This window comes from Meles meles, chromosome 12, assembly GCF_922984935.1.
Source record: "Meles meles chromosome 12, mMelMel3.1 paternal haplotype, whole genome shotgun sequence".
Classification (NCBI taxonomy): domain Eukaryota; kingdom Metazoa; phylum Chordata; class Mammalia; order Carnivora; family Mustelidae; genus Meles; species Meles meles.
In genome coordinates, this window is record NC_060077.1 from 50,573,252 (window position 1) to 50,598,082 (window position 24,831).

The window sequence follows — 24,831 nt, forward strand, 5'->3', positions numbered from 1 at the left end:
TAGATTTTCATGTGCTTATTTGCTTTTGTATTTTAGCAAACAAGGCATGTTTCTTGTCATGTGTGCGTACACATGCATCCATTTTTTTTGTTTTTTCCTCCTGAAATGAGACTTCAGTGTGCACAAAGAAAGAACATTAGTGACAGAGAAAGGAAGAAGTGTGGGGAGCCCAGGCAGCCCAGGGAAACCGGGGAGTATGGAGACAAAGGCCTTATGGCAAAGGAGACACCTGGGGGAGAAGGAGAGCTGGGAGGATGGTGGCCAGGCAGGGAGAGGCTCCATTCTTGCCTGGTGTGGGTCTGGGGCAATGTCAAGGCAGGCTCTTGCTTCATCACATTGGTCCTCTTCTGGCCTCTGTTCTATGCTCCCTCCTGTTCCCTGAACCCTTTTCGCTTCCCACCAGAGCCAAGAGCCTGAGGCCAGCCCTACCTTGCAACTTTAGTCTTTCCAGGTCCTCCTTTAGTCTTCCTAGTTTTTCACAGGGCCTGGGGCTGGCACTGGGCCAGCAGCTCCTGCCAGCAGATGTAGGTGTGGACAACATGGCCTGGGGGCTCTCCTGGATATGGGTGCTAATATGGAGGCCCAATTGCATGCATAGCAAGCTGCAGTTCTCCCCGTTGATCTGGGTTGGGGAGTCCTAGCAGCTGACCACCACCCTAGGCAGTATCAGAAGGTGTGGCACAGGTAACAGACCTTGTGATCTAGCTCAGCACTGGCCTTTGGCTCTTGCTTCTGGTAAGGTGGCAAGGTCTCAGAGCCCAGGTACTACCAGAGGGATTATGGCCTCATGAGGCTCAGGACCTGACTGAGAAAAGACAGCTGGGCCTTCTCTTGCCAGACAGGGAATGTCTCTTGCTAGTCCAGGATCTGGGCAAAGACCACAAGGCTGAGCTGGCTTCAAAGCTGTCTGCTCCAGAAGGTCATGTCCAGGAAGAACTTCATGAATGCCAGCAGTTGTAATGGTGATCTGACACCTTGCTCAGGGTACAGCACAGCTGCTGGAGCTTCCCTGGCCACTCCTGGATGTTCTTGAAGAGCAGGAGCAGAAACTGCTGGAGATTGGTCTTGTGTGGCAGGCAGAGCCCCCCCACTCACACCAGCTCAGGACAGCAGCTCAGTTTGGCCCAAGAGGTCCCCATCAGTGGAGGCCTCTGGCTGTGCAAGGGTACTCAGTGTCAGGGGGCTGTTCTGCTGCTCACTCCAACTCAGGCTAGTGTCATTTTTAAACACTCTTCCACCATGCTGACAGGGCCCTTGCAGTCCCAGAGCAGGACTGTGGCCTCCCAGGCTATGTAATGCCTCCATGACCTCTTGCAGTGAGGGGCACCACCAGTGCATCCATCAGACTGATGGAAGAGCCTATCCATACTGAGATCCCATAGGAAGCCAAAGGCTCCTGAAGAAGTTTCTGGAGGCCACATTAGCCGCTGGAAGAGCCACTGGAGCAGAGGCACCAGGCAGTCAGGGGTGCACAGGTAGAGGTTGTTCATGAGGCCACTGTGCAGGAAGGACAGCTGCTGGGCCACTGAAGAACAGCCCCTTCAAGTAGCTATGTGGCTTCAGGTATGAACAATCCAGGATACAATGCAGGAGATGACACCTGTGTAAAAACACTGTCTCACTGGGATGTACTGATAGGATAAGGCTTTCAGGCAACAGTAGGCTATTAGTAGTTAAGTTTTTGAGGAGTCAAAAGTTATATGCAGATTTCAGTTGGGGGAAAGTATTGGCATCCCAACCCTTGTGTTGTTTAAGGATCAACTATACTCCTAAAAAACCCATGGGTCAAAGAAGACATCAAAAGAGAGGTACCTGGGTGGCTCAGTTGATTAAGCATCTGCCTTTGGTTCAGGTCATGATCCCAGAATCCTGGGGTTCCCTGCTCAAAAAGAAGCCTGCTTCTCCTTCTCTCTCTGCTGTTCCCACTTCTTGTGCTAAGAGAGAGCTAAGAGAGAGCTTGTGCTCTCTCTCCCTCTGTCAAATAAATAAATAAAATCTAAAAACAAAGACATCAGGAGAGAAATTAGAAAATATCTTGAGACAATTGAAAATGAAAACACAACATATCAAACTTATGGAATGCAGCAAAAGCAGTGCTAAGAGGAAAATTTGAAGTCATAGCTGCTTAATTTAAAAAAAAGAAGAAAATTTTCAATTAAATAGCCTAACATTATATCTTAAGAACTAGAAAAAGAAGACCAAACTAAACCTAAGGCTAGCACAAGGAAGGAAATAATAAAGATTAGAGATACAGAAAATAGGAGAACAAAAAACATAAATCAGTAAGACCAATAGTTTTGTTCTTTGAAAAGATTAACAGTATTGACAAGCCATTAGGTTGCCTAAGAACAAAAGAAGACTCAACTAAAAGCAGAAATGAAAAAGGAGACATTACTAATGATTTTACAGAAATAAAAAGGATCATCAGAGGGTACTATGAACAGTCATAAACCAACAAATGAGAAGAAATTGACACATTTCTTGAAACATACAAATTACCTGGTTACTCAAGAAGAAAAAGTGTGTGTGTGTGTGTGTGTGTATCTCAACAGATGTATAATATAATAAGTAAAGAGTAAATCAGTATTCAAAAACCTCCCAATAAAAAAACTCCATGACTCTCTGATGAATTCTACCAAACATTGAAAGAAGAATTATACCCGCTCTCAAACTCTTTAGTAAATTGGAGAAGGAATGCTTCCAAACTCATTCTATGAGACCAGCATTACCATGATACCAAAACCAAAAACACTACAAGAAAAGAAAACAACAGACCAATATCCCTTATAAATACTGATGTAAAAATCCTCACAAAAATACTAGCAAACCAAATACAGCATATTAAAGGAGTTATATACCATGACCAAGTGGGTTTATTTCTGGAGTACAAAGATAATTCAACACATGAAAATCAATATAACTATACCACATTAACAAAATGAAGGACAAAAGTACATGATCATCTCAATTGATTCAGAAAAAGAATTTTAAAAAATTCAATACCCTTTCATGATGAAAACACTCAATAAACTAGGAATAGAAGGAAAAGATCTCCATCTAATAAAAGTCATTTATGAAAAACTCACAAAGAATATCATAGTTACAAAAGACTCAAAGCTTTTCATCTAAGATCAGGAATTAGCCAAGGATGCCTACTTTTGCCATTTCTATTTAACATAATAGTGAAAGTCCTACCCTGAGCAATTAGGCAAGAAAAAAAAAGGCATCCAAATTGGAAGGGAAGAAATAAAATTAGCTCTGTTTACAGATGACATGATCTTGCATATAGAAAACCCTAAAGAGTCCACAAAAAAGGGGCAACTGGGTGGCTCAATCATTAGGTGTTTGGGTTCAGCTCAGATCATGATCCCAGAGTCCTGGGATCAAGCCCCACATTGAGCTCCCTCTCCCTGATTGTGTTCCCTCTCTCACTGTGTCTCTCTCTGTCAAATAAATAAATAAAATCTTATATTAAAAAAAAAGGTTCCATACAAAAAAAACCTGTTAGAGGTAATAATTAAATTGAACGAAGTTGGAGCAAATAGTATCAACACGAAAAAATCAGTTGTGTTTCCATACACTGATGGTGAACTATCTAAAAAGGAAATTAAGAGAGGCACCTGGGTGGCTCAGTGGGTTGAGCCTCTACCTTCAGCTCAGGTCACGATCTCAGGGTCTGGTGATGGAGCCCCACATTAGGCTCTCTGCTCAGTGGGGAGCCTGCTTCCCCCTCTCTCTCTGCCTGCCTCTCTGCCTCCTTGTAATCTCTCTCTGTCAAATAAATGAATAGAATCTTTTTAAAAAAATTTTTAAAAAATAAAAAGGAAATTAAGAGAAATAATTCTACTTACAGTAGCATCAAAAAGAATAAAATACTTAGGAATAAACGTAACCAAGGAGACAAAAGACTTGTACACTGAAAACTATAAAACATTCCTAAAAGAAATCAAAGAAGACACAAATAAATGTAAATGCCCCATTTATTTAAAATCTCAAAATATCTTTTAGGTTAAGTTCCACTCATAAGAATTTTAGTCACATCATGTGCCCAATACTTCCTATTTAGTTCCTTTTGCAGCTCACAGTCAGTTAAGCATCCAACTCTTGGTTTCAGCTGGATCTGTGGAGTGGTAGAAAAATATTTGCAAAACTGTGTATCTAATAAGGGACTAATAACCAAAATATATAAAGAATGCGTGGAACTCAACAGCAAAGAAGCAGACCCCCGAATTCAAAAATGAGTAAAGAATTTAAATAGCTATTTCTCCAGAGATATATACAAATGGCCAATAAATCCATGAAAAAATACTCGATGTCACTAATCATTAGAGAAATGCAAATCAAAACTACAATGAATTACCACTTCATATCCATTAGGATGGCTATTATCAAGAAAACAAAATAAGGATTAACAAGACTGTGGAGAATTCCAAACTTTGTGCACTGTGGGTAAGAATGTAAAATAGTATAGTCACTATTGAAAACAATATGGTGGTTTCTTAAAAAATTAGATACAGAATTACCATGTGACCCAACCATTCCACGTCTGCATATATATCTGAAAGACCTGAAAGCAGGGACTCAAAAAGATATTTGTATACCCATAATTGTAGCAGTATTAATCACAATAGGTAAAAGATAGAAACAACACATGTATACATCAAAGGATGAATGGGTAAACATAATGTGCTATATACATACAATGGAATATAATTAAGCCCTAAAGAAGGAAATTCTGATACATGCTATGATATGGATGAATCTTGAGGACATTGTGGTAAGTGAAATAAGCAGTCATAATGGGATAATTACTCTATGGTTCCATTTATACGAGAATACCTGGACTAGTCAAATTCATAGACACAGGAAGTATAATGGTGGTTGCCAGAGGTTGTGGTGGAGGGAGAATGGAAAGTTATTTCATGAGCTCATAGTTTCAGTTTGGGAAAATAAAGTCCCAGAGATGGCTGGTGATGATTTTCCAACAGTGTTCTTAGTTCCACTGTACTGTTTTTAAACTTAGAAATGGTTAAAATGATAAATTTTAATGTTATGTACACTTTACTATAATAAAAGAAAAAAATTTTTTAAAGAAATCATCTTAGTATAAATGATATAGAATGCTTTACCTTCTGGTATACATACTTTATATGACTTTTTAACAGAGAAAATAAGCATTTACTAATATTCTTCCCCACAATGTTAACTGGTTTTTGTAATTGGAAAATGCCTAAATGTCTAATACTGCATAATCAAATAATGCATAATCAAACATGGCATAGGCTCTAGAACCATACCAACTGGGTTCTAAGCCAGACTTCCTTGCCCACTACACCTGTGACTGTGGGCAAGGTACTTAATTGTTCCTTGCCCTTGCTTTAATCTTAACATGAGGCTAAAGATAGTGTTATCATTATTGATTTATTACAATAATTAAATGAGTTAATAATAAGAAGCATTTTTAACAATGTCTGGTGTGTATTATTAATATTACCACTACAATTACTACTACTACCATGTTATCATTCTTACTATTTAGTAGCAGTTTAAAAAGGAGATCATAGTCCACAACTAAATAGTCAACTAATCTCCAACAAAGCAGGAAAGAATATCCAATGGAAAACAGTCTCTTCAACAAATGGTGTTGAGAAAACTGGACAGGGACATGCAGAAGAATGAAAATGGGACTACCTTCTTACACCATACACAAAAATAAATTCAAAGTGGATGAAAGACCTAAATGTAAGACAGGAAACCATCAAAATCCTAGAGGATAAAACAGGTAGCAACCTCTTTGACCTCAGCCTCATCAACTTCTTACTAGATATATCACTGGAGGTAAGGGAAACAAAAGCAAAAATGAACTATTGGGACATTGTCAAGATAAAAAGCTTCTGCACAGTGAAGGAAACAGTTAACAAAACTAAAAGGCAACTGACGGAATGAGAGAAGATATTGCAAATGACCTATCAGTGATAAAGGCCCAGTATCCAGAATCTATTAAAAAAAACTCATCAAAACAAGACTCAAAAAATAAGAAAAAATTAAGAAATGGGCAGAGAACATAAACAGACATTTCTCCAAAGAAGACATACAGATGGCTAACAGATACAGGAAAAGATGCTCAACATCACTCATCATCATGGAAATACAAATCAAAACCACAATGAGATACCACCTCACACCTGTCAGAATGGTTAAAATTAGCAACTCAGAAAACAACAGATGTTGGTGAGGATGCAGAGAAAGAGGAACCCTTTTGTGCTGTTGATTGGAATGCAAACTGGCGCAGCCACTCTGGAAAACAGCATAGAGCTTTCTCAAAAAGTTAAAAATACAACTACCCTATAACCCAGTAACTGCACTACTAGGAATTTATCCAAAGGATACAAAAATGCTGATTCCAAGGGGCAAACACACCCCAGTGTTTGTAACAGCACTATCAACAATAGCCACCTTACAGAAAGAGCCCAAATTGTCCACTGACTGATGAATGGATAAAGAAGAGTTGTGTGTGTGTGTGTGTGTGTGTGTGTGTATGTGTGTGTGTGTATAGGAAATTTACTCAGCCATCAAAAACAGTGAAGTCTTGCCATTTACAATGATGTGGATGGAACTACAGTGTATTATGCCAAGCAAAATAAGTCAGTCAGAGAAAGACGAATATGTGATTTCACTCATGTGGAATTTAAGAAACAAAACAGATGAACACAGGGTAAGGAGAAGAAAAATAAAGATAAAAACATAGAGGGAGGCAAACCATAAGAGACTCTATAGTTAAGAGAGCAAACAGGGTTGCTAGAGGGGAAGAGGGTGGGAGGATATGTTAAATGGGTGATGAGCACTGAAGGCACTTGTTGGGATGAGCACTGGGTGTTATATGTAAGTGATGAATCACTAAAGTCTACTCCTGAAACCAGTACCACTCTCTATACTAACTAAATTGAATTTAAATTTAAACAAAGGAGGTCATAGGATCTATATGTATTGATATGGAAAGTATTTACAATATATATTAAAATAGTGGGTTATTGAATAATATGTATAATATCGTTTTGTTTATAACTTGTGGAATTGTATGGTAGCTTTTATTCCCTCTGTTGGAATATTTAACAATGAGTACATATCAGAAAAAATATATAGTATCATCTTGAAAAAAATCACATTCTTTTGTCAGTGTTGTTATACTGTACTTTTAATTTTTAGAAAACAGCCCTTAAGGAAAAAAAAATCAAAGAATTTGAAAAAAAAAAAATTCTTTCATGTGCCATGTAGAATTCCATTTAAAAGTAGATGGGGCGCCTGGGTGGCTCAGTGGGTTAAAGCCTCTGCCTTCAGCTCAGGTCATGATCCCAGGGTCCTGGGATTGAGCCCCCGCACTGGGCTCTCTGCTCAGCAGGGAGCCTGCTTCCTCCTCTCTCTCTGCCTGCCTCTCTGCCTACTTGTGATCTCTATCTGTCAAATAAATAAAATCTTTAAAAATAAATAAATAAAAGTAGAAATTTTACACTGTGAAAGTAATTTCGAGATACAATTGTGGTATGAATTCAAAAGCACTAGAGGGCACCTGGGTGGCATCTGCCTCTGGCTCAGGTCATGATCCCAGGGTCCGGGGATCCAGGGTCCTGAGATTAAACCCCTCAGCAGGCTCCCTGCTCAGCGGGGAGTCCGTTTCTTCCTCTCACTCTCTTGCTTGCTCTCTTTCTCAAAAATCTTTAAAAAAACGAATGAAAGCACTAGATGGAGGACTTGTTTCTTTTATAGATTGCTTATATATAAACAAAGTAAAATTGCAGTTTTTTTAAAGTTTTTATTTAAATTCCAATTAGTTGGGGCACCTGGGCGGCTCAGTGGGTTAAAGCCTCTGCCTTTGGCTCAGGTCATGATCTCAGGGTCTTAGGGTTGAGCCCCACATCGGGGTCTCTGCTCAGCGGGGAGCCTGCTTCCCCCAACCCCTGCCTGCCTCTCTGCCTACTTGTTATCTCTGTCAGATAAATAAATTTTAAAAAATCTTTAAAATAATTTCCAATTAGTTAACATATAGTGTGTTATTAGTTTCAGGTGTACAATATAGTGATTCAACACTTTTTTTTTTAAGATTTTATTTATTTATTTGTCAGAGAGAGAATAAGCAGGGGGAGCAGCAGGCAGAGAAGAGGGAGAAGCAGGTTCCCCGCTGAGCAAGGAGCCCAATGCAGGACTCGATCCTAGGACCCTGGGAACATGACCTGAACTGAAGGCAGATGCTTAACAGACTGAACCACCCAGGCTTCCCTGATTCAACATTTGAACAACACCCTTTGCTAATCACAAGTGTAGTTCTTAATCCCCATTTCTATTTCACCCATCCCTCAACCCCTCTAATAACCCTCACTTGTTCCCCATAGTTAAGAATCTGTTTCTTGGTGTGTCTCTTTTTCCCCCTTTGCTCATTTGTTTTGTTTCTTAAGTTCCACAAATGATTGATATCATATAATACTTATCTTCTCTGACTTATTTTGCTTAGCATGATATTCCCTAGCTCTAGCCATGTCATTCCAAATGGCAAGATCTCATTCTTTTTATGGCTGAGTAATATTCTATTGTGTGTGTATATGTGTGTGTGTATATATATATACACACACACACACACCCCACATCATTTTTATTCATTTATCAGTCGATGGAACTTGGGCTATTTCCATAATTTGGCTATTATACATAATGATGCTGTAAACATTAGGGTGCATGTATCCTTTTGAATTAGTATTTTTATATCCTGGGTGAATATCTAATAGTGTGATTACTGGATTATAAAGTAGTTGTATTTTTAACTTTCTGAGGAATCTCCATACTGTTTACCAGAGTGGCTGCACCAGTTTGCATTCCCACCAACAGTACAAATGTTCCCCTTTCTCCACATCCTTGCCAACACGTACTCTTTCTTGTGTTGTTGATTTTAGCTATCCTGACAGATGTGAGGTGTTATCTCATTGTAATTTTGATTTGTATTTCCTTGATGATGTGTGATGCTGAGCATCTTTTCATGTGTCTGTTGGCCATCTGTATGTCTTCTTTGGAAAAATGTCTGTTCATGTCTTCTATCCATTTTTTAGTTGCATTATTCATTTTGGGGGTGTTGACTGTTATAAGTTCTTCAAATATTTTGGATACTCACCTTTCTCAGGTCATTTGCAAGTATCTTCCATTCTGTAGGAAGAACAAATATTTTTAAAATGTCTATAGTACCCAAAGCAATCTACATATTTAATGCAAGCTCTATCAAAATACCAACAGCATTTTTCACAGAACTAGAACAAAGAATCCTAAAATTTGTGTGGAACCACAAAACACCCTGTGTATAGTCAAAGAAACCTTGATAAAGAAAATCAGGGATCACAATTCCAGACTTCAAATTATATTACAAGGCTGTAGTGATCAAAGCAGTATGGTCCTGGCACAAAAACAGACATATAGATCTGTGGAACAAAATAGAAAACCCAGAAATGAACCCACAACTGTTGGTCAATTGGTCTTCAGGAAAGTAGGAAAGAATATCCAATGGGAAAAAGACCGCCTCCAAAAAAAAGAAAAAGTTTCTTCAACAAATGGTGTTGGGAAAACTGCAAAGCAACATGCATAAAAATGAAACTGGACCACCTTCTTACACCATACACAAAAATAAATTCAAAATGGATTAAAGACCTAAATGTGAGACCTGAAACCATAAAAATCCTAGAGGATAACATAGGCATTAACTTGTTTTACGTTGGCCATAGCAACTTCTTTCTAGATATGTCTCATTAGCCAAGGGAAACAAAAGCAAACATAAACTATTGGGACTTCCATCAAAATAAAAAATTTCTAGGGACACCTGGGTGGCTCAATTGGTTAAGCATCTGCCTTCAGCTCAGGTCTCTGATCCCAGAGTCCTGGGGTTAAGTCCTGCATCAGGCTCCTTGCTCAGCAGGGAGCCTGCTTCTCCCTCTATATGCAACTCCCCCTGCTTATCTGCTCTCTCTCTCCCATTCTGAGAAATAAATAAATAAAATCTTTAAAAAAACAAAAAAATAAAAATCTTCTACACAGCAAAGGAAATAAGAAAACTAAAAGGTAACCTACAGAGTGTGAAGTTGCAATTTTCAATGCTATCTTTAAATTGAAGTTGTTCTCTTTTTCCTAGACATTTGGTATTGATTAGGGTAATTGTTATTTCTTTTTTTTTTTTTTTTTACCATTTTCATTTCTTCATTTTATTTATTTTTTCAGTGTAACAGTATTCATTCTTTTTGCACAACACCCAGTGCTCCATGCAAAACATGCCCTCCCCATTACCCACCACCTGTTCCCCCAACCTCCCACCCCTGACCCTTCAAAACCCTCAGGTTGCCCCAACCTCCCACCCCTGACCCTTCAAAACCCTCAGGTTGTTTTTCAGAGTCCATAGTCTCTTATGGTTCGCCTCCCCTCCCCAATGTCCATAGCCCGCTCTCCCTCTCCCAATCCCACCTCCCCCCAGCAACCCCCAGTTTGTTTTGTGAGATTAAGTTTGTCTCCCTCCCAATCCCATCTTGTTTCATTTATTCTTCTCCTATCCCCCTACCCCCCCATGTTGCTTCTCCATGTCCTCATATCAGGGAGATCATATGATAGTTGTCTTTCTCCGATTGACTTATTTCACTAAGCATGATACGCTCTAGTTCCATCCATGTCGTCGCAAATGGCAAGATTTCATTTCTTTTGATGGCTGCATAGTATTCCATTGTGTATATATACCACTTCTTCTTTATCCATTCATCTGTTGATGGACATCTAGGTTCTTTCCATAGTTTGGCTATTGTAGACATTGCTGCTATAAACATTCGGGTACACGTGCCCCTTCGGATCACTATGTTTGTATCTTTAGGGTAAATACCCAGTAGTGCAATTGCTGGGTCATAGGGTAGTTCTATTTTCAACATTTTGAGGAACCTCCATGCTGTTTTCCAGAGTGGTTGCACCAGCTTGCATTCCCACCAACAGTGGAGGAGGGTTCCCCTTTCTCCGCATCCTCGCCAGCATCTGTCATTTCCTGACTTGTTAATTTTAGCCATTCTGACTGGTGTGAGGTGATATCTCATTGTGGTTTTGATTTGTATTTCCCTGATGCCGAGTGACATGGAGCACTTTTTCATGTGTCTGTTGGCCATCTGGATGTATTCTTTGCAGAAATGTCTGTTCATGTCCTCTGCCCATTTCTTGATTGGATTGTTTGTTCTTTGGGTGTTGAGTTTGCTAAGTTCCTTATAGATTTTGGATACTAGCCCTTTATCTGATATGTCGTTTGCAAATATCTTCTCCCATTCTGTCAGTTGTCTTTTGGTTTTGTTAACTGTTTCCTTTGCTGTGCAAAAGCTTTTGATCTTGATGAAATCCCAATAGTTCATTTTTGCCCTTGCTTCCCTTGCCTTTGCCGTTGTTCCTAGGAAGATGTTGCTACGGCTGAGGTCGAAGAGGTTGCTGCCTGCATTCTCCTCAAGGATTTTGATGGATTCCTTTCTCACATTGAGGTCCTTCATCCATTTGGAGTCTATTTTCGTGTGTGGTGTAAGGAAGTGGTCCAATTTCATTTTTCTGCATGTGGCTGTCCAATTTTCCCAGCACCATTTATTGAAGAGGCTGTCTTTTTTCCATTGGACATTCTTTCCTGCTTTGTCGAAGATGAGTTGACCATAGAGTTGAGGGTCGATTTCTGGGCTCTCTATTCTGTTCCACTGGTCTATGTGTCTGTTTTTGTGCCAGTACCATGCTGTCTTGATGATGACAGCTTTGTAATAGAGCTTGAAGTCCGGAATTGTGATGCCACCAACTTTGGCTTTGTTCTTCAATATTCCTTTGGCTATTCGAGGTCTTTTCTGGTTCCATATAAATTTTAGGATTATTTGTTCCATTTCTTTGAAAAAAATGGATGGTATTTTGATAGGGATTGCATTAAATGTGTAGATTGCTTTAGGTAGCATAGACATTTTCACAATATTTATTCTTCCAATCCAGGAGCATGGAACATTTTTCCATTTTTTTGTGTCTTCCTCAATTTCTTTCATGAGTACTTTATAATTTTCTGTGTATAGATTCTTAGTCTCTTTGGTTAGGTTTATTCCTAGGTATCTTATAGTTTTGGGTACAATTGTAAATGGGATTGACTCCTTAATTTCTCTTTCTTCAGTCTTGTTGGTGTACAGAAATGCAACTGATTTCTGTGCATTGATTTTATATCCTGACACTTTACTGAATTCCTGTACAAGTTCTAGCAGTTTTGGAGTGGAGTCTTTTGGGTTTTCCACATATAGTATCATATCATCTGCGAAGAGTGATAGTTTGACTTCTTCTTTACCAATTTGGATGCCTTTAATTTCTTTTTGTTGTCTGATTGCTGAGGCTAGGACTTCTAGTACTATGTTGAATAGCAGTGGTGATAATGGACATCCCTGCCGTGTTCCTGACCTTAACGGAAAAGCTTTCAGTTTTTCTCCATTGAGAATGATATTTGCGGTGGGTTTTTCATAGATGGCTTTGATAATATTGAGGTATGTGCCCTCTATCCCCACACTTTGAAGAGTTTTGATCAGGAAGGGATGCTGTACTTTGTCAAATGCTTTTTCAGCATCTATTGAGAGTATCATATGGTTCTTGTTCTTTCTTTTATTAATGTGTTCTATCACATTGATTGATTTGTGGATGTTGAACCAACCCTGCAGCCCTGGAATAAATCCCACTTGATCGTGGTGAATAATCCTTTTAATGTACTGTTGAATCCTATTGGCTAGTATTTTGGCGAGAATTTTTGCATCTGTGTTCATCAAGGATATTGGTCTGTAGTTCTCTTTTTTGGTGGGATCCTTGTCTGGTTTTGGGATCAAGGTGATGCTGGCCTCATAAAATAAGTTTGGAAGTTTTCCTTCCGTTTCTATTTTTTGGAACAGTTTCAAGAGAATAGGAATTAGTTCTTCTTTAAATGTTTGGTAGAATTCCCCTGGGAAGCCGTCTGGCCCTGGGCTTTTGTTTGTTTGGAGATTTTGGATGACTGTTTCAATCTCCTTACTGGTTATGGGCCTGTTCAGGTTTTCTATTTCTTCCTGGTTCAGTTGTGGTAGTTTATATGTCTCTAGGAATGCATCCATTTCTTCCAGATTGTCCAATTTGTTGGCGTAGAGTTGCTCATAGTATGTTCTTATAATTGTCTGTATTTCTTTGGTGTTAGTTGTGATTTCTCCTCTTTCATTCATGATTTTATTGATTTGGGTCCTTTCTCTTTTCTTTTTGATGAGTCTGGCCAGGGGTTTATCAATCTTATTGATTCTTTCAAAGAACCAGCTCCTAGTTTCATTGATTTTTTTCTATTGTTTTTTTGGTTTCTATTTCATTGATTTCTGCTCTGATCTTTATGATTTCTCTTCTCCTGCTGGGTTTAGGGTTTCTTTCTTGTTCTTTCTCCAGCTCCTTTACGTGTAGGGTTAGGTTGTGTACTTGAGACCTTTCTTGTTTCTTGAGAAAGGCTTGTACTGCTATATATTTTCCTCTCAGGACTGCCTTTGCTGTGTCCCACAGATTTTGAACTGTTGTGTTTTCATTATCATTTGTTTCCATGAATTTTTTCAATTCTTCTTTAATTTCCTGGTTAACCCATTCATTCTTTTTTTTTTTTTTTTTTAATTTTATTTATTTGACAGATAGAGATCACAAGTAGGGAGAGAAGCAGGCAGAGAGAGAGAGGAGGAAGCAGGCTCCCCGCCAAGCAGAGAGCCCGACGCGGGACTCGATCCCAGGACCCCGAGATCATGACCTGAGCTGAAGGCAGCAGCCTAAACCACTGAGCCACCCAGGCGCCCCAACCCATTCATTCTTTAGAAGGATGCTGTTTAGTCTCCATGTATTTGGGTTCTTTCCAGCTTTCCTCTTGTGATTGAGTTCTAGCTTCAGAGCATTGTGGTCTGAAAATATGCAGGGAATAATCCTAATCTTTTGATACCGGTTGAGACCTGATTTGTGACCCAGGATGTGATCTATTCTGGAGAAGGTTCCATGTGCACTAGAGAAGAATGTGTATTCTGTTGCTTTGGGATGAAATGTTCTGAATATATCTGTGATGTCCATCTGGTCCAGTGTGTCATTTAAGGCCTTTATTTCCTTGTTGATCTTTTGCTTGGATGATCTGTCCATTTCAGTGAGGGGAGTGTTCAAGTCCCCTACTATTATTGTATTATTATTGATGTGTTTCTTTGATTTTGTTATTAATTGGTTGATATAGTTGGCTGCTCCCACGTTAGGGGCATAGATATTTAAAATTGTTAGATCTTCTTGTTGGACAGACCCTTTGAGTAGGATATAGTGTCCTCCCTCATCTCTTATTATAGTCTTTGGCTTAAAATCTAATTGATCTGATATAAGGATTGCCACCCCAGCTTTCTTCTGATGCCCATTAGCATGGTAAATTGTTTTCCACCCCCTCACTTTAAATCTGGAGGTGTCTTCGCGTCTAAAATGAGTTTCTTGTAGGCAACATACTGATGGGTTTTGTTTTTTTATCCATTCTGATACCCTGTGTCTTTTGATTGGGGCATTTAGCCCATTAACATTCAGGGTAACTATTGAGAGATATGAATTTAGTGCCATTATTAGCCTATAAGGTGACTGTTACTGTATATTGTCTCTGTACCTTTCTGATCTACTACTTTTAGGCTCTCTCTTTGCTTAGAGGACCCCTTTCAATATTTCCTGTAGAGCTGGTTTGGTGTTTGCAAATTCTTTCAGTTTTTGTTTGTCCTGGAAGCTTTTGATCTCTCCTTCTATTTTCAATGATAGCCTAGCTGGATAGAGTATTCTTGGCTGCATGTTTTTCTCGTTGAGTGCTCTGAATATATCATGCCAGCTCTTTCTGGCCTGCCAGGTCTCTGTGGATAAGTCTGCCGCCAATCTAATATTTTTACCATTGTATGTTACAGACTTCTTTTCTCGGGCTGCTTTCAGGATTTTCTCTTTGTCACTAAGACTTGTAAATTTTACTATTAGGTGACGGGGTGTGGACCTATTCTTGTTGACTTTGAGGGGAGTTCTCTGCATCTCCTGGATTTTAATGCTTGTTCCCTTTGCCATATTAGGGAAATTCTCTCCAATGATTCTCTCCAATAGACCTTCTGCTCCCCTCTCTGTTTCTTCTTCTTCTGGAATCCCAATTATTCTAATGTTGTTTCGTCTTATGGTGTCACTTATCTCTCGAATTCTCCCCTCATGGTCCAGTAGCTGTTTGTCCCTCTTTTGTTTGGCTTCTTTATTCTCTGTCATTTGGTCTTCTATATCACTAATTCTTTCTTCTGCCTCATTGATCCTAGCAGTGAGAGCCTCCATTTTTGATTGCACCTCATTAATAGCTTTTTTGATTTCAACTTGGTTAGATTTTAGTTCTTTAATTTCTCCAGAAAGGGCTTTAATATCTCCAGAGAGGGTTTCTCTAATATCTTCCATGCCTTTTTCGAGCCCGGCTAGAATGTTCAGAATCGTCATTCTGAACTCTTGATCTGACATATTACCCATGTCTGTGTTGATTAGGTCCCTAGCCTTCGGTACTGTCTCTTGTTCTTTTGTTTGTGGTGATTTGTTCCGCCTTGTCATTTTGTCCAGATAAGAGGATATGAAGGAGCAAATAAACTACTAAAAGGGTGGCAAAGACCCCGGAAAAATGCGCTGTAACCAAATCAGAAGAGACCCCAAATTGTGGGGGGGAGAAAGGGGATAAAAACAGCTTCTGAAAAAAAAAGAAAAAAAAAAAAGAAAGAAAAAAATTCAAAAAATAAAACAAATAAAAAATATAAAAAAGAAAGAAAAAATATATATATTTAGATGAACTAGTCAAAAAATGTTAAAAAAGAAAAGGGTAAAAGTTTAAAAAAAAATTTAGCAGAAGAAGAAAAAAGAAAAAAAAATTGAAGTAGCCGCAAGACTAAAGAATCATGGGGAGAAAGCCATGAGTTCCGTGCTTTGCTTTCTCCTCCTCTGGAATTGCTCTGCTGTCTTAGGAATTGAATCTGCTTTCTCCTTGATAGATGAACTTCGTCCTGGCTGGATATTTTGTTGATCTTCTGGGGGAGGGGCCTGTTGTAGTGACTCTCAAGTGTCTTTGCCCGAGGCCGGATTGCACCGCCCTTACCGGCGGCCGGACTAAGTAATCGGCTCGGGTTCGCTTTTGGGAGCTTCTGTTCCCTGAACGCTTTCCGTAGAGTTCCGGAGGACGGGAATGAAAATGGTGGCCTCCCAGTCTCCAGCCCGGAGGAGCCGAGAGCCTGGGGCCCCACTCCTCAGTGCGCCCCCAGAGGACAGCACCCAATCACTCCCGTATCCCCAGCCTCTAGCCGCGCTCCGAGCTCACCCAGCCCGCGACCAGTTCAAGGTAACCCCGAGCTGAGAGTTTAGTCCTCGGCTCTGTCTCTCCAGCCGGCTTCTCCGTTCTAATACCTGCGAGCTCTCCGACACTCCGATACCCCCGATCCTTCTGTGACCCTGCAGGGCCTGGGGCCACGCTGGCCCCGCGTGGGCTTCACCCCGGTTTAGCCCCTGGAGCAATGTCCCTCAGTGGAACAGACTTTTAAAAGTCCTGATTTTGTGCTCCGTTCCTCCGCCGCTTGCCGGGAGCCGGCCCCTCCCCCCGCGGTCTATCTTCCCGTCGTTTTAGATTCACTTCTCCGCCAGTCCTACCTTTCAGAAAGTGGTTGATTTTCTGTTTCTAGAGTTGCTGTTCTTCTTCTCTTCGCTCTCCCATTGGATTTGTAGGTGTTTGCAATGTTTAGATAAGCTATCGAGCTGATCTCCTGCTACCTGATGTAGTCTCAGGCTGCTACTTCTCCGCCATCTTCTACCATTTTCCTAATTGTTATTTCTTAATGTTAAAAACACAATTACACAAATGTATTACTTATATGGTTTGTCAATTTACCAAATTACCATTTTTTTCTTGAATCAGTTATATCACTACTTTTTAAATATAATTTTATGTTTCTGTAGTTTTGGATCATATTTACATTGTAAAGGGGAAATAACTTAGAAATATCCTTTCGGATCACATTTTCTAATTGAGTGTAGCTTTTAATCCATACGATAGGTAAAGTGAATCTCTTCTCAATTCTTTCTCTTACATAACATTTTTAAATAACTTTATAAAACCTTTTTTTAAAAAGTAGAGTCCCCCCAACATGGGGCTCAGACTTACAACCCCAAGATCAAGAGTCACATGCTCTACAAACTGAGCCAGCCAGACGCTTCTCATATTTTGCAGAGAATAGAATCAGTTTCTCACTCTTTAGCTACCCAATTAAAATTTGCACCCTACCCATGAGTATTAGGGTGATTCTTAGTGGCATATTGTGACAGGTTCTTCATTATCTTCACGGATTGACAATTCTTCCATTTGTAGAAACACAATTTGAAATGGTGTGGAAGTGGAAAATGAGTTTGTGAATACAAAAGACTGATGATTATTTGAGAAATGACTGTTACAGAGATTTTGTGAATGCATTTTCCTGGCAGTGTGCTATGAAGAGAATGGGGAAAGAAACAAAATGGCCATGTAAAGGACAAATGCCAGAAAAGTCTTTAATAGAAATGTTTGCAACTGTTGCATTTAAGTTTTGGGTCAGTTATTGTTTTTATAGAATCACATTCTGTTCCTTATGGAAATGTGGAAAATTAATTACATGAGGTTTTGGTAGGGCCAAAGGAAGACTATTTTCTTTTTCTGTTTTAATATTCTTGATTTTCAAACCCTTAATCTTAGACAAAAAGCTAATAGAAATCACATGTCAGTTATATTGAATTCAGTTTGAATTCAATGGGTATGTGTTTGATAATGAGTATATTGATTTTGGAACCAGGATATACCATCAACCTTTGATCAGTCTGCCTTTGATATCTTCCCCAAAAATAGTTTTTAAAAACATGACTATAGAGATTTTTAGAAAATGTTCAATAAAGTCTAATAAACAGACCAACCACTGTGAGTTAAGATCTTGGAAATAGTTTAGTTAACGTTAGTGTTTATTTTTCTTTGAAACTATTTTTTTAAAGATTTTATTTATTTGAGAGAGAGAATATGAGGGGGGGAGGGTCAGAAGGAGAAGCAGACTTCCCACTGAGCAGGGAGCCTGAGACGGGACTTGATCCTGGGAGTCCAGGATCATGACCTGAGCCGAAGGCAGTTGCTTAACTGGCTGAGCCACCCAGGTACCCCTAAAACTATTTCTTTAAAAAGCAAATAAGAACGCATTAGATTAAGTATTAAATGTTGGACGAGTGATATTCTGTTTTGTAAATTATTTATAATGGACATATATTGAAGAAACAATGGACATTATAAGAAAGATTTCATGGTAGCTAAAAAGAAAAAAACCCTTTTGACAAGAGTCATTCTTTTTTGAAAATGTATTACCTACTTTTATAGGACTGACTGCTGATGCTAGAGTAGTAATAAACAGAGCCCGTGTGGAGTGCCAGAGTCATAAGCTCACAGTTGAGGACCCAGTCACCGTAGAATATATAACTCGCTTCATAGCAACCTTAAAGCAGGTAAGCCACTATTCCAACAGATTTCTAAAGGTTTTCTTCTTTTACATCATTATGGTTCCTGTCATGGGAATACTACAATATTTCCAGTCATTTAATCTATTAAATCTACTAAAATCCTTATTCCTTCTAACACTTACTTCATATTCATACTCTTATTCCAGTGGATTGCATTGATTTGAGCATTAGAAATCTCAATTACTATCAATTCTAAGAATTATATTAAAATTTCAAAGAGCAATAAATCTCATATTTTAAGAGGATTTCTATACCTCTAGTGATACAGTAATGAAAACTTTTTTTTTCTTAATATGTTTACTAAAGAAATGCCCATGGTTCTTTTATCTATAAACCTAACCACAACTGAGCAGGTTTGGATATGACCTGTTTTGGTTTTTTGGTTTTTTTTTTTAAGATTTATTTATTATTATTATTTTTTTAAAACCTAAGTTTTTTTATTTATTACTATTTTAGAGAGAGACAGAGAAAGAGTGCAATGGGAGGGGGACAGACGGAGAGGGAGAGAAAGAATCTTAAACAGGCTCCACACTCAGCACAGCCCAGTGCAGGGCTCAGTCCACAACATTGAGATCACAACCTGAGCTGAAATCAAGAGTCAGATGCTCAACCTACTGAGCCACCCAGGCACCTCCGGATATAATTTCTGAATTCACACACAGGTACATGGTTTGACATTAAGTATAATCACTATGTATATAAGTATTTGTTCTCTATCTTTTATGTGTACTTTACGTTTGTCAACATAATCCTTATGCATACTTATCATTCTTACTAACTATATAATACTGTTTCCAGTTGTTCACTGCTAATTATTTAGATTGTTTCCAGTTTCTTTCCATTTCTCATTCTCTTTCTCAATTTAGTACTTTAATAACATTACTCTATCTTTGTCACAGCCTTTATTTTTCTTTTTTGAATTATATTGTTAAATTAATTTTCAGTAAGAAATTACTAGATTAGAGATTGTAATTGGTTTTAAGACTCTTGTTATATGTAGCTAAATTGCTTGCTAAAAAGATTGAACCAATTTTTATTGTGCAACCAGCAAGGCATAAATGTATCCCTGAAGGATCATCAGCCTTGGGTTTTCATTTTTTTGTTATTTAGCAAATAAGTATAACATAGTACTGTAATAGTTGTTTTAATTTGTATTTTATAATTAGTAGTGAGGTTGATTTTTTCCCCCCCACATGTTGGTTTGCTATTTTCATTTCTTCTAGTGTAAACTATCTGTCCTTTTGACAGGCACTCTGGTAGTTAAGAATGTGACTCCGAGAGCCAAAATTTGGGTGTTTTGAATCCTGGGTTTGCTACTTCCTAGTTAGTGTTGCGAGCATAATATTTAGCCTGTTTTGTCTTAATTTTCTTATTTATAGAATAAACATTAAAATAATACCTACTTTGTTGAGTTGCATTCGGATTAAATGATTTAACACATTTAAAGCATTTAGAACACTTTCTGGCATGGATTTTGCCATTTGTCCTTGTAGAGATTTTTAAAATAAACTATATATTCTAGATACTAAAGTTTTAAATTATATACTTATAAAAAGATACCTTGTTTTTTTAAAAATTTATGTTGCAAGGAAGTCCAACAATTTTATATTATTCTACTTTACTTTTTTATTTGCTTTGATTTTCTCCACAGTTAAAAGGGTATCCACTGGGGTGCCTGCATGGCTTAGTCGGCTAAGCATCCACCTCTTGATCTCAGCTCAGGGCTTGATCTCAGGGTCCTGAGTTCAAGCTTCCTGCTGAGCTCCACACTATATTCACCAAAAAAGCAAAGTGTAGAACATTGTGTATATGAGGTTCCCAATTGTGGTTTTTAGTTTTTCTTCTAGAAGAATAAAGGCTCCCGCATAGAACATTTAATATTGTAAACCTGTAACAGTGTGATTGCTACTGGGAAGGGATCTGGGGCTCTGCAACAAAAGAGATCCTTTATGTACACCTTCTGTACTTTTAAATTATTTTAAGCCTGGGCAAGTACTTTTTCATTAAAGAAGAAAAAACATGGTTGATTAAACAAATAAAGGGTCTCTCCTTTGAGGTATATTTACAAAGCATCTATTTCATACCTCTGTGTGAACTAGGAATATTGGGAAATACAGAAGAATGAAGACAAATAAACCCTTTTCTTTAAGAGTTGTTTACATTTGTAGCCCAACTGTTTGCATTCAAAATTTGAGGTCCCAATAAAAATACATAATAATAAAATACAGAAATGGAAAAAAAGGTGTAAGTTTGAGCTTTCTGTCAGGGCTGCCCTATGTACAACTTCTAGGAGCACCAGTCTTAGAATTAGTGTGAATTCCACTCTTTGGAGCACAATCCAGGAAGTTCTTGGCACTAAAGTAAAAAGAAATACAATTGGTTTCCAGTGCCCTGCTCTCTGGGAAGAAAAAAATGCATTTTCTTCTAAAGAGACAAAAGGTTTCCTTGTTCGAGAAATGTCTTAGTTGAGTTTTCTGTAGAGATAATTTAGTATATACGGAACAGAATATATTTGATAATAATAGTATCAAGTAAGAATATTGATTATAAAGGTAACAATTACTGTGTCTCTCAAAGTCAGCCCCAAGAACTCACTTCCAAAGTACAGCTCACCAAAATCAGCTTTACTAGGTAGGAACCAAAATGGTGTACATATACAGTTGTCTGCTATATTAACAAGATTATAATCCAGTTATGTTACCAAAAAATATATAAAGAAATAAGACAACAGTTTTAAGACCATATATAAGCAAAGTTACTATTTTGTTTTATCCACCATATACATTAATTTCATTAAAATTTCATCATGGATTGAAGTTAGTCCAGAAAAAGTCAGGAAGAGGATCTTAAATACATAATAAGAATCGAAAAAATTATTTTAGCAGGAATACTTTACTTAAAAAAATTTTTTTAAGATTACTTATTTATTTGGGAGAAAGAGAGCAGAAGCAGGCAGGGGGCAGAGGGAGATGGAGAAGCAGACTGCCCACTCAGCAAGGACCCCTACATGGGGCTTGACCCCAGGACCCGGAGATCATGATGTGAGCCGAAGGCAGACACTCAATTAACTGAGCCACCCAGACGCTCCTGCTATCAAAATTTCTTAGTTGATAATAGTGTCATTCTTTGTATGGCCTCATACAGAAAGTAATTATAAAAACATTTTATTTTTCAGAAATACACACAAAGCAATGGACGAAGACCTTTTGGCATTTCTGCCTTAATTGTAGGTTTCGATGATGATGGTATCCCAAGATTATATCAGACTGATCCCTCTGGTACTTACCATGCTTGGAAGGTAAGTCATGAATTTGTTAATGCATTTTAGAAGTTGAATACATGTATTCACAGTAAATGTTTTATCACTTTCAGGGACAGGACAAAAAATTACAGTGCATTAAAGTATTGATGGTGGTACAAACTTTACATAACCATTTAGCTAGTCAGCAACTATGATGTTTTGATGGATAGAAAAACACTTTGGTTTGTTTTTGTTTTTTTTTTAATATTTTATTTAACTGACAGAGAGAGAGAGAAAGAAAGAGAGCACAAGCAGGGGGAGCAGGTAGAGGGAGAGGCAGGCTCCCCGAGGAGCAAAGAGCCCGATGCAGGACTCAATCCCATGAGCCAAAGATGGACATTTAACTGACTGAGCCACCCAGGCGCCCCAACACTTTGGTTTATTAATCACAGGGTCTTCTTTTGAAAAGATGTGACAAATCTAAGTATATATAAATGGCCAAATAAGAGATATATCTGATTCTTATCATCATTCATTCTTCCAAATAAGTACTGCCTCATACAGATACCTGCTTTGATTAGAAATAGTCTTTCTGCTTTTAACACAGAATTGAATGAATATTTAAACCCCATAGTGAAATATTTAATGCATTCTCTATTCTAGGAGAGTTAGAGTACCCCAAACTATGAATCTCTATTAATATGGCAACATATTACAATTGTTGCCACATCATTCCTAGAATATAGTTTGTTTTCTGCATAAGTTATTCTTCTTCTTTCAGTACCCCAATAATCTGTTTAATGGTACACTCAAATCTAATACAAAAGTCTAGGGTCTAGGGAAACTAGTAGCAATTTCCAGAAAAAAATTTTTGTATATTCTCATACATAAAAATAGAAATACATTATAGAATCTGAATAATTTTTAGTTTATTAAAAGTTTAAAGGGGTGCCTGGGTGGCTCAGTCAGTTAAATGTCTGCCTTTGGCTTAGGTCATGATCCCAGAGTCCTGGGATTGAGCTTGCATTGGTTCCCTGCTCAACAGGGAGTCTGCCTCCTCTTCTCCCTCTGCCCCTCCCCACTCGTTCTCACTCTCTCTTGCTCTCTCTCAAATATATAAATAAAATGTTTTTTAAAAAAGTTTAAATACCCAGGCTTTGAATAATTTCATGAAGTGTTTATTTTACTGTTATTAAAAGCCATATAAATTAATGGGAAGTATTGCCTTGGTCTTTATGCCTGTATTAACTAAAGGAATTGATTTGAGGTGACCACACTCACACTGTTTTATAAACCAATTAACCAGGCCAGTAAAACAGTGGGTTATATTCTTGCCACGAAGATCTGGATACCGGTAGCTGCACATCTTCTTTTAAGCTAACTAGAAATACTAATTGGTAATCAGAAACTATGAATTTACCTACTGCAGATACCAGACTTTTGTGTGCCAATTTAAGAAATCTTTTACATGTACTAGATTTCTTATGCCTCCCAAATCTATACCTTGAACAAAACAAGTTACTACCCTCAGTCTTTCTCTAAATATTTTAAAGTGTGCCATCTTCTGTTTGTATTAATCATTACATCATTATACTTCATTTCAATATCATAACAATTTCTAAGTTTACATAATTTTCCATTTTAATTTGATTGTTCCCTAGGGTCATACTGAGAACCATTTTATTTTATTTTAAAATCAACTAGTTAGGAAAATTATGGAATTTTTATTTTTCAATTAATTTTATTTTTATTTATTAGAGAGAGAGTACAAGCAGGGGAGCCTCAGAGAGAGAGGAAGAAGCAAACTCCCCGTTGAACAGGGAACCCAACATGGGGCTTGATCCCACAGTCCTGAGATCATGACATGAGCTGAAGGCAGACACTTAACCAACTGAGCCACCTAGGCTCCCCCAAATTATGGAATTTTTAAATTGTTGGGAATTGATCATCTAGGTCTGAAACTATGCATTACTGTGGTGTGTGAAGGCCATGTATCACCACTTAACTGATTTCACATATTGTACTTTATTGTAAGATTTTGGTTGAAGTCAAATGAAGCTTTAAAAAAATCTATAACAGCATGCCTCGCCTTTACCCTTGAGTTGTACGTTCAAATATGTGACTCCCCTGGAGAAATGTTGGATGGAGAGGGGGCGGAAAGTCTGAAAAAGCTACTCCACCTCTGGCCTCCGGTTCCCCAGCAAGTTTCAACTTTTCTCCAACAAGTTTTTCCAGCATCCTGTTCCATAAGCAGTTTGAATTGATTCCAGTTCAAAAGGCATCCCAAGGGAGAATCTTTGGGGGCTGAAGAGGTTCCAGGTATTAAAAGCCACCTGAGGCGTCCCTCAAAGAAGACTTCGCTATTGATCACCATCCTGCCTTCAACAGAAGGTGTTCCTGCCATAAAAGGTCCTGGACAGGCACACAGTGTGCTTACACATGTTCCTGAAATGAATGAAGATTTTTTCCATGGGGCTTTGATGCCTCCTTCATGTTTTGCCTCGTTTCTCAGTGGAGAGTCTGAAAGTCTCTGTGGGAGAACTTTGGTGTTCACTTTGCAGAATAGCAGGTCCAGTGTGATAAGGGGGTCCCTTATCACCAGAGAGATTTTGGGGTCTTCTCCCTCCAACTCAAGGAGCTAAATACCTATTTTTATACCCACTGAAGTTATATCTTCCTGCCTTTCTTATCTAATTTAAAAATGTTATGGTGGGGATGGATTCTAGGCCAGATGAGGCTGTAGGAGGAAAGATTACCATAGTCGCCTGGGGTGCAGCTGCCTCATGGTCATTAAAACGTTAAGTCACCAAGAGGCAGTTTGCCTCTTATCACAAAACATATTTGCAACTCTTTAATTTGGAAGGCCCTTGGAGCCTTAAACTGTTCTCTATCCTGTCTGCCTCCATACTGCCATGGACACTGCCAGAAGCACCCCAACACCAGAAGCCCAGACAACACTTATCCATGCAGGACACTTTTTTTTTTTTTTTTAATTACATGTGGCA

The 24,831-nt window shown here is 38.4% G+C and overlaps 1 protein-coding gene and 1 pseudogene across 3 annotated transcripts in view; one reads left to right on the top strand and one right to left on the bottom strand.

The window, feature by feature from the left end:
• PSMA8 (proteasome 20S subunit alpha 8) overlaps window positions 1-24,831 on the top strand; it is a 47,575-nt gene that overhangs the window by 12,892 nt on the left and 9,852 nt on the right. For 2 of the 3 annotated variants that reach the window (XM_046025739.1, XM_046025741.1), the window contains exons 3-4: window positions 18,446-18,570; window positions 21,761-21,883. In XM_046025739.1, the coding sequence (XP_045881695.1) occupies window positions 18,446-18,570; window positions 21,761-21,883 (248 nt within the window). Of the gene's footprint in view, window positions 1-18,406; window positions 18,571-21,760; window positions 21,884-24,831 lie in introns of all 3 variants that reach the window. The other variant, XM_046025738.1, reaches the window with a different exon arrangement.
• Window positions 332-4,539, bottom strand: LOC123954357 (annotated as a pseudogene).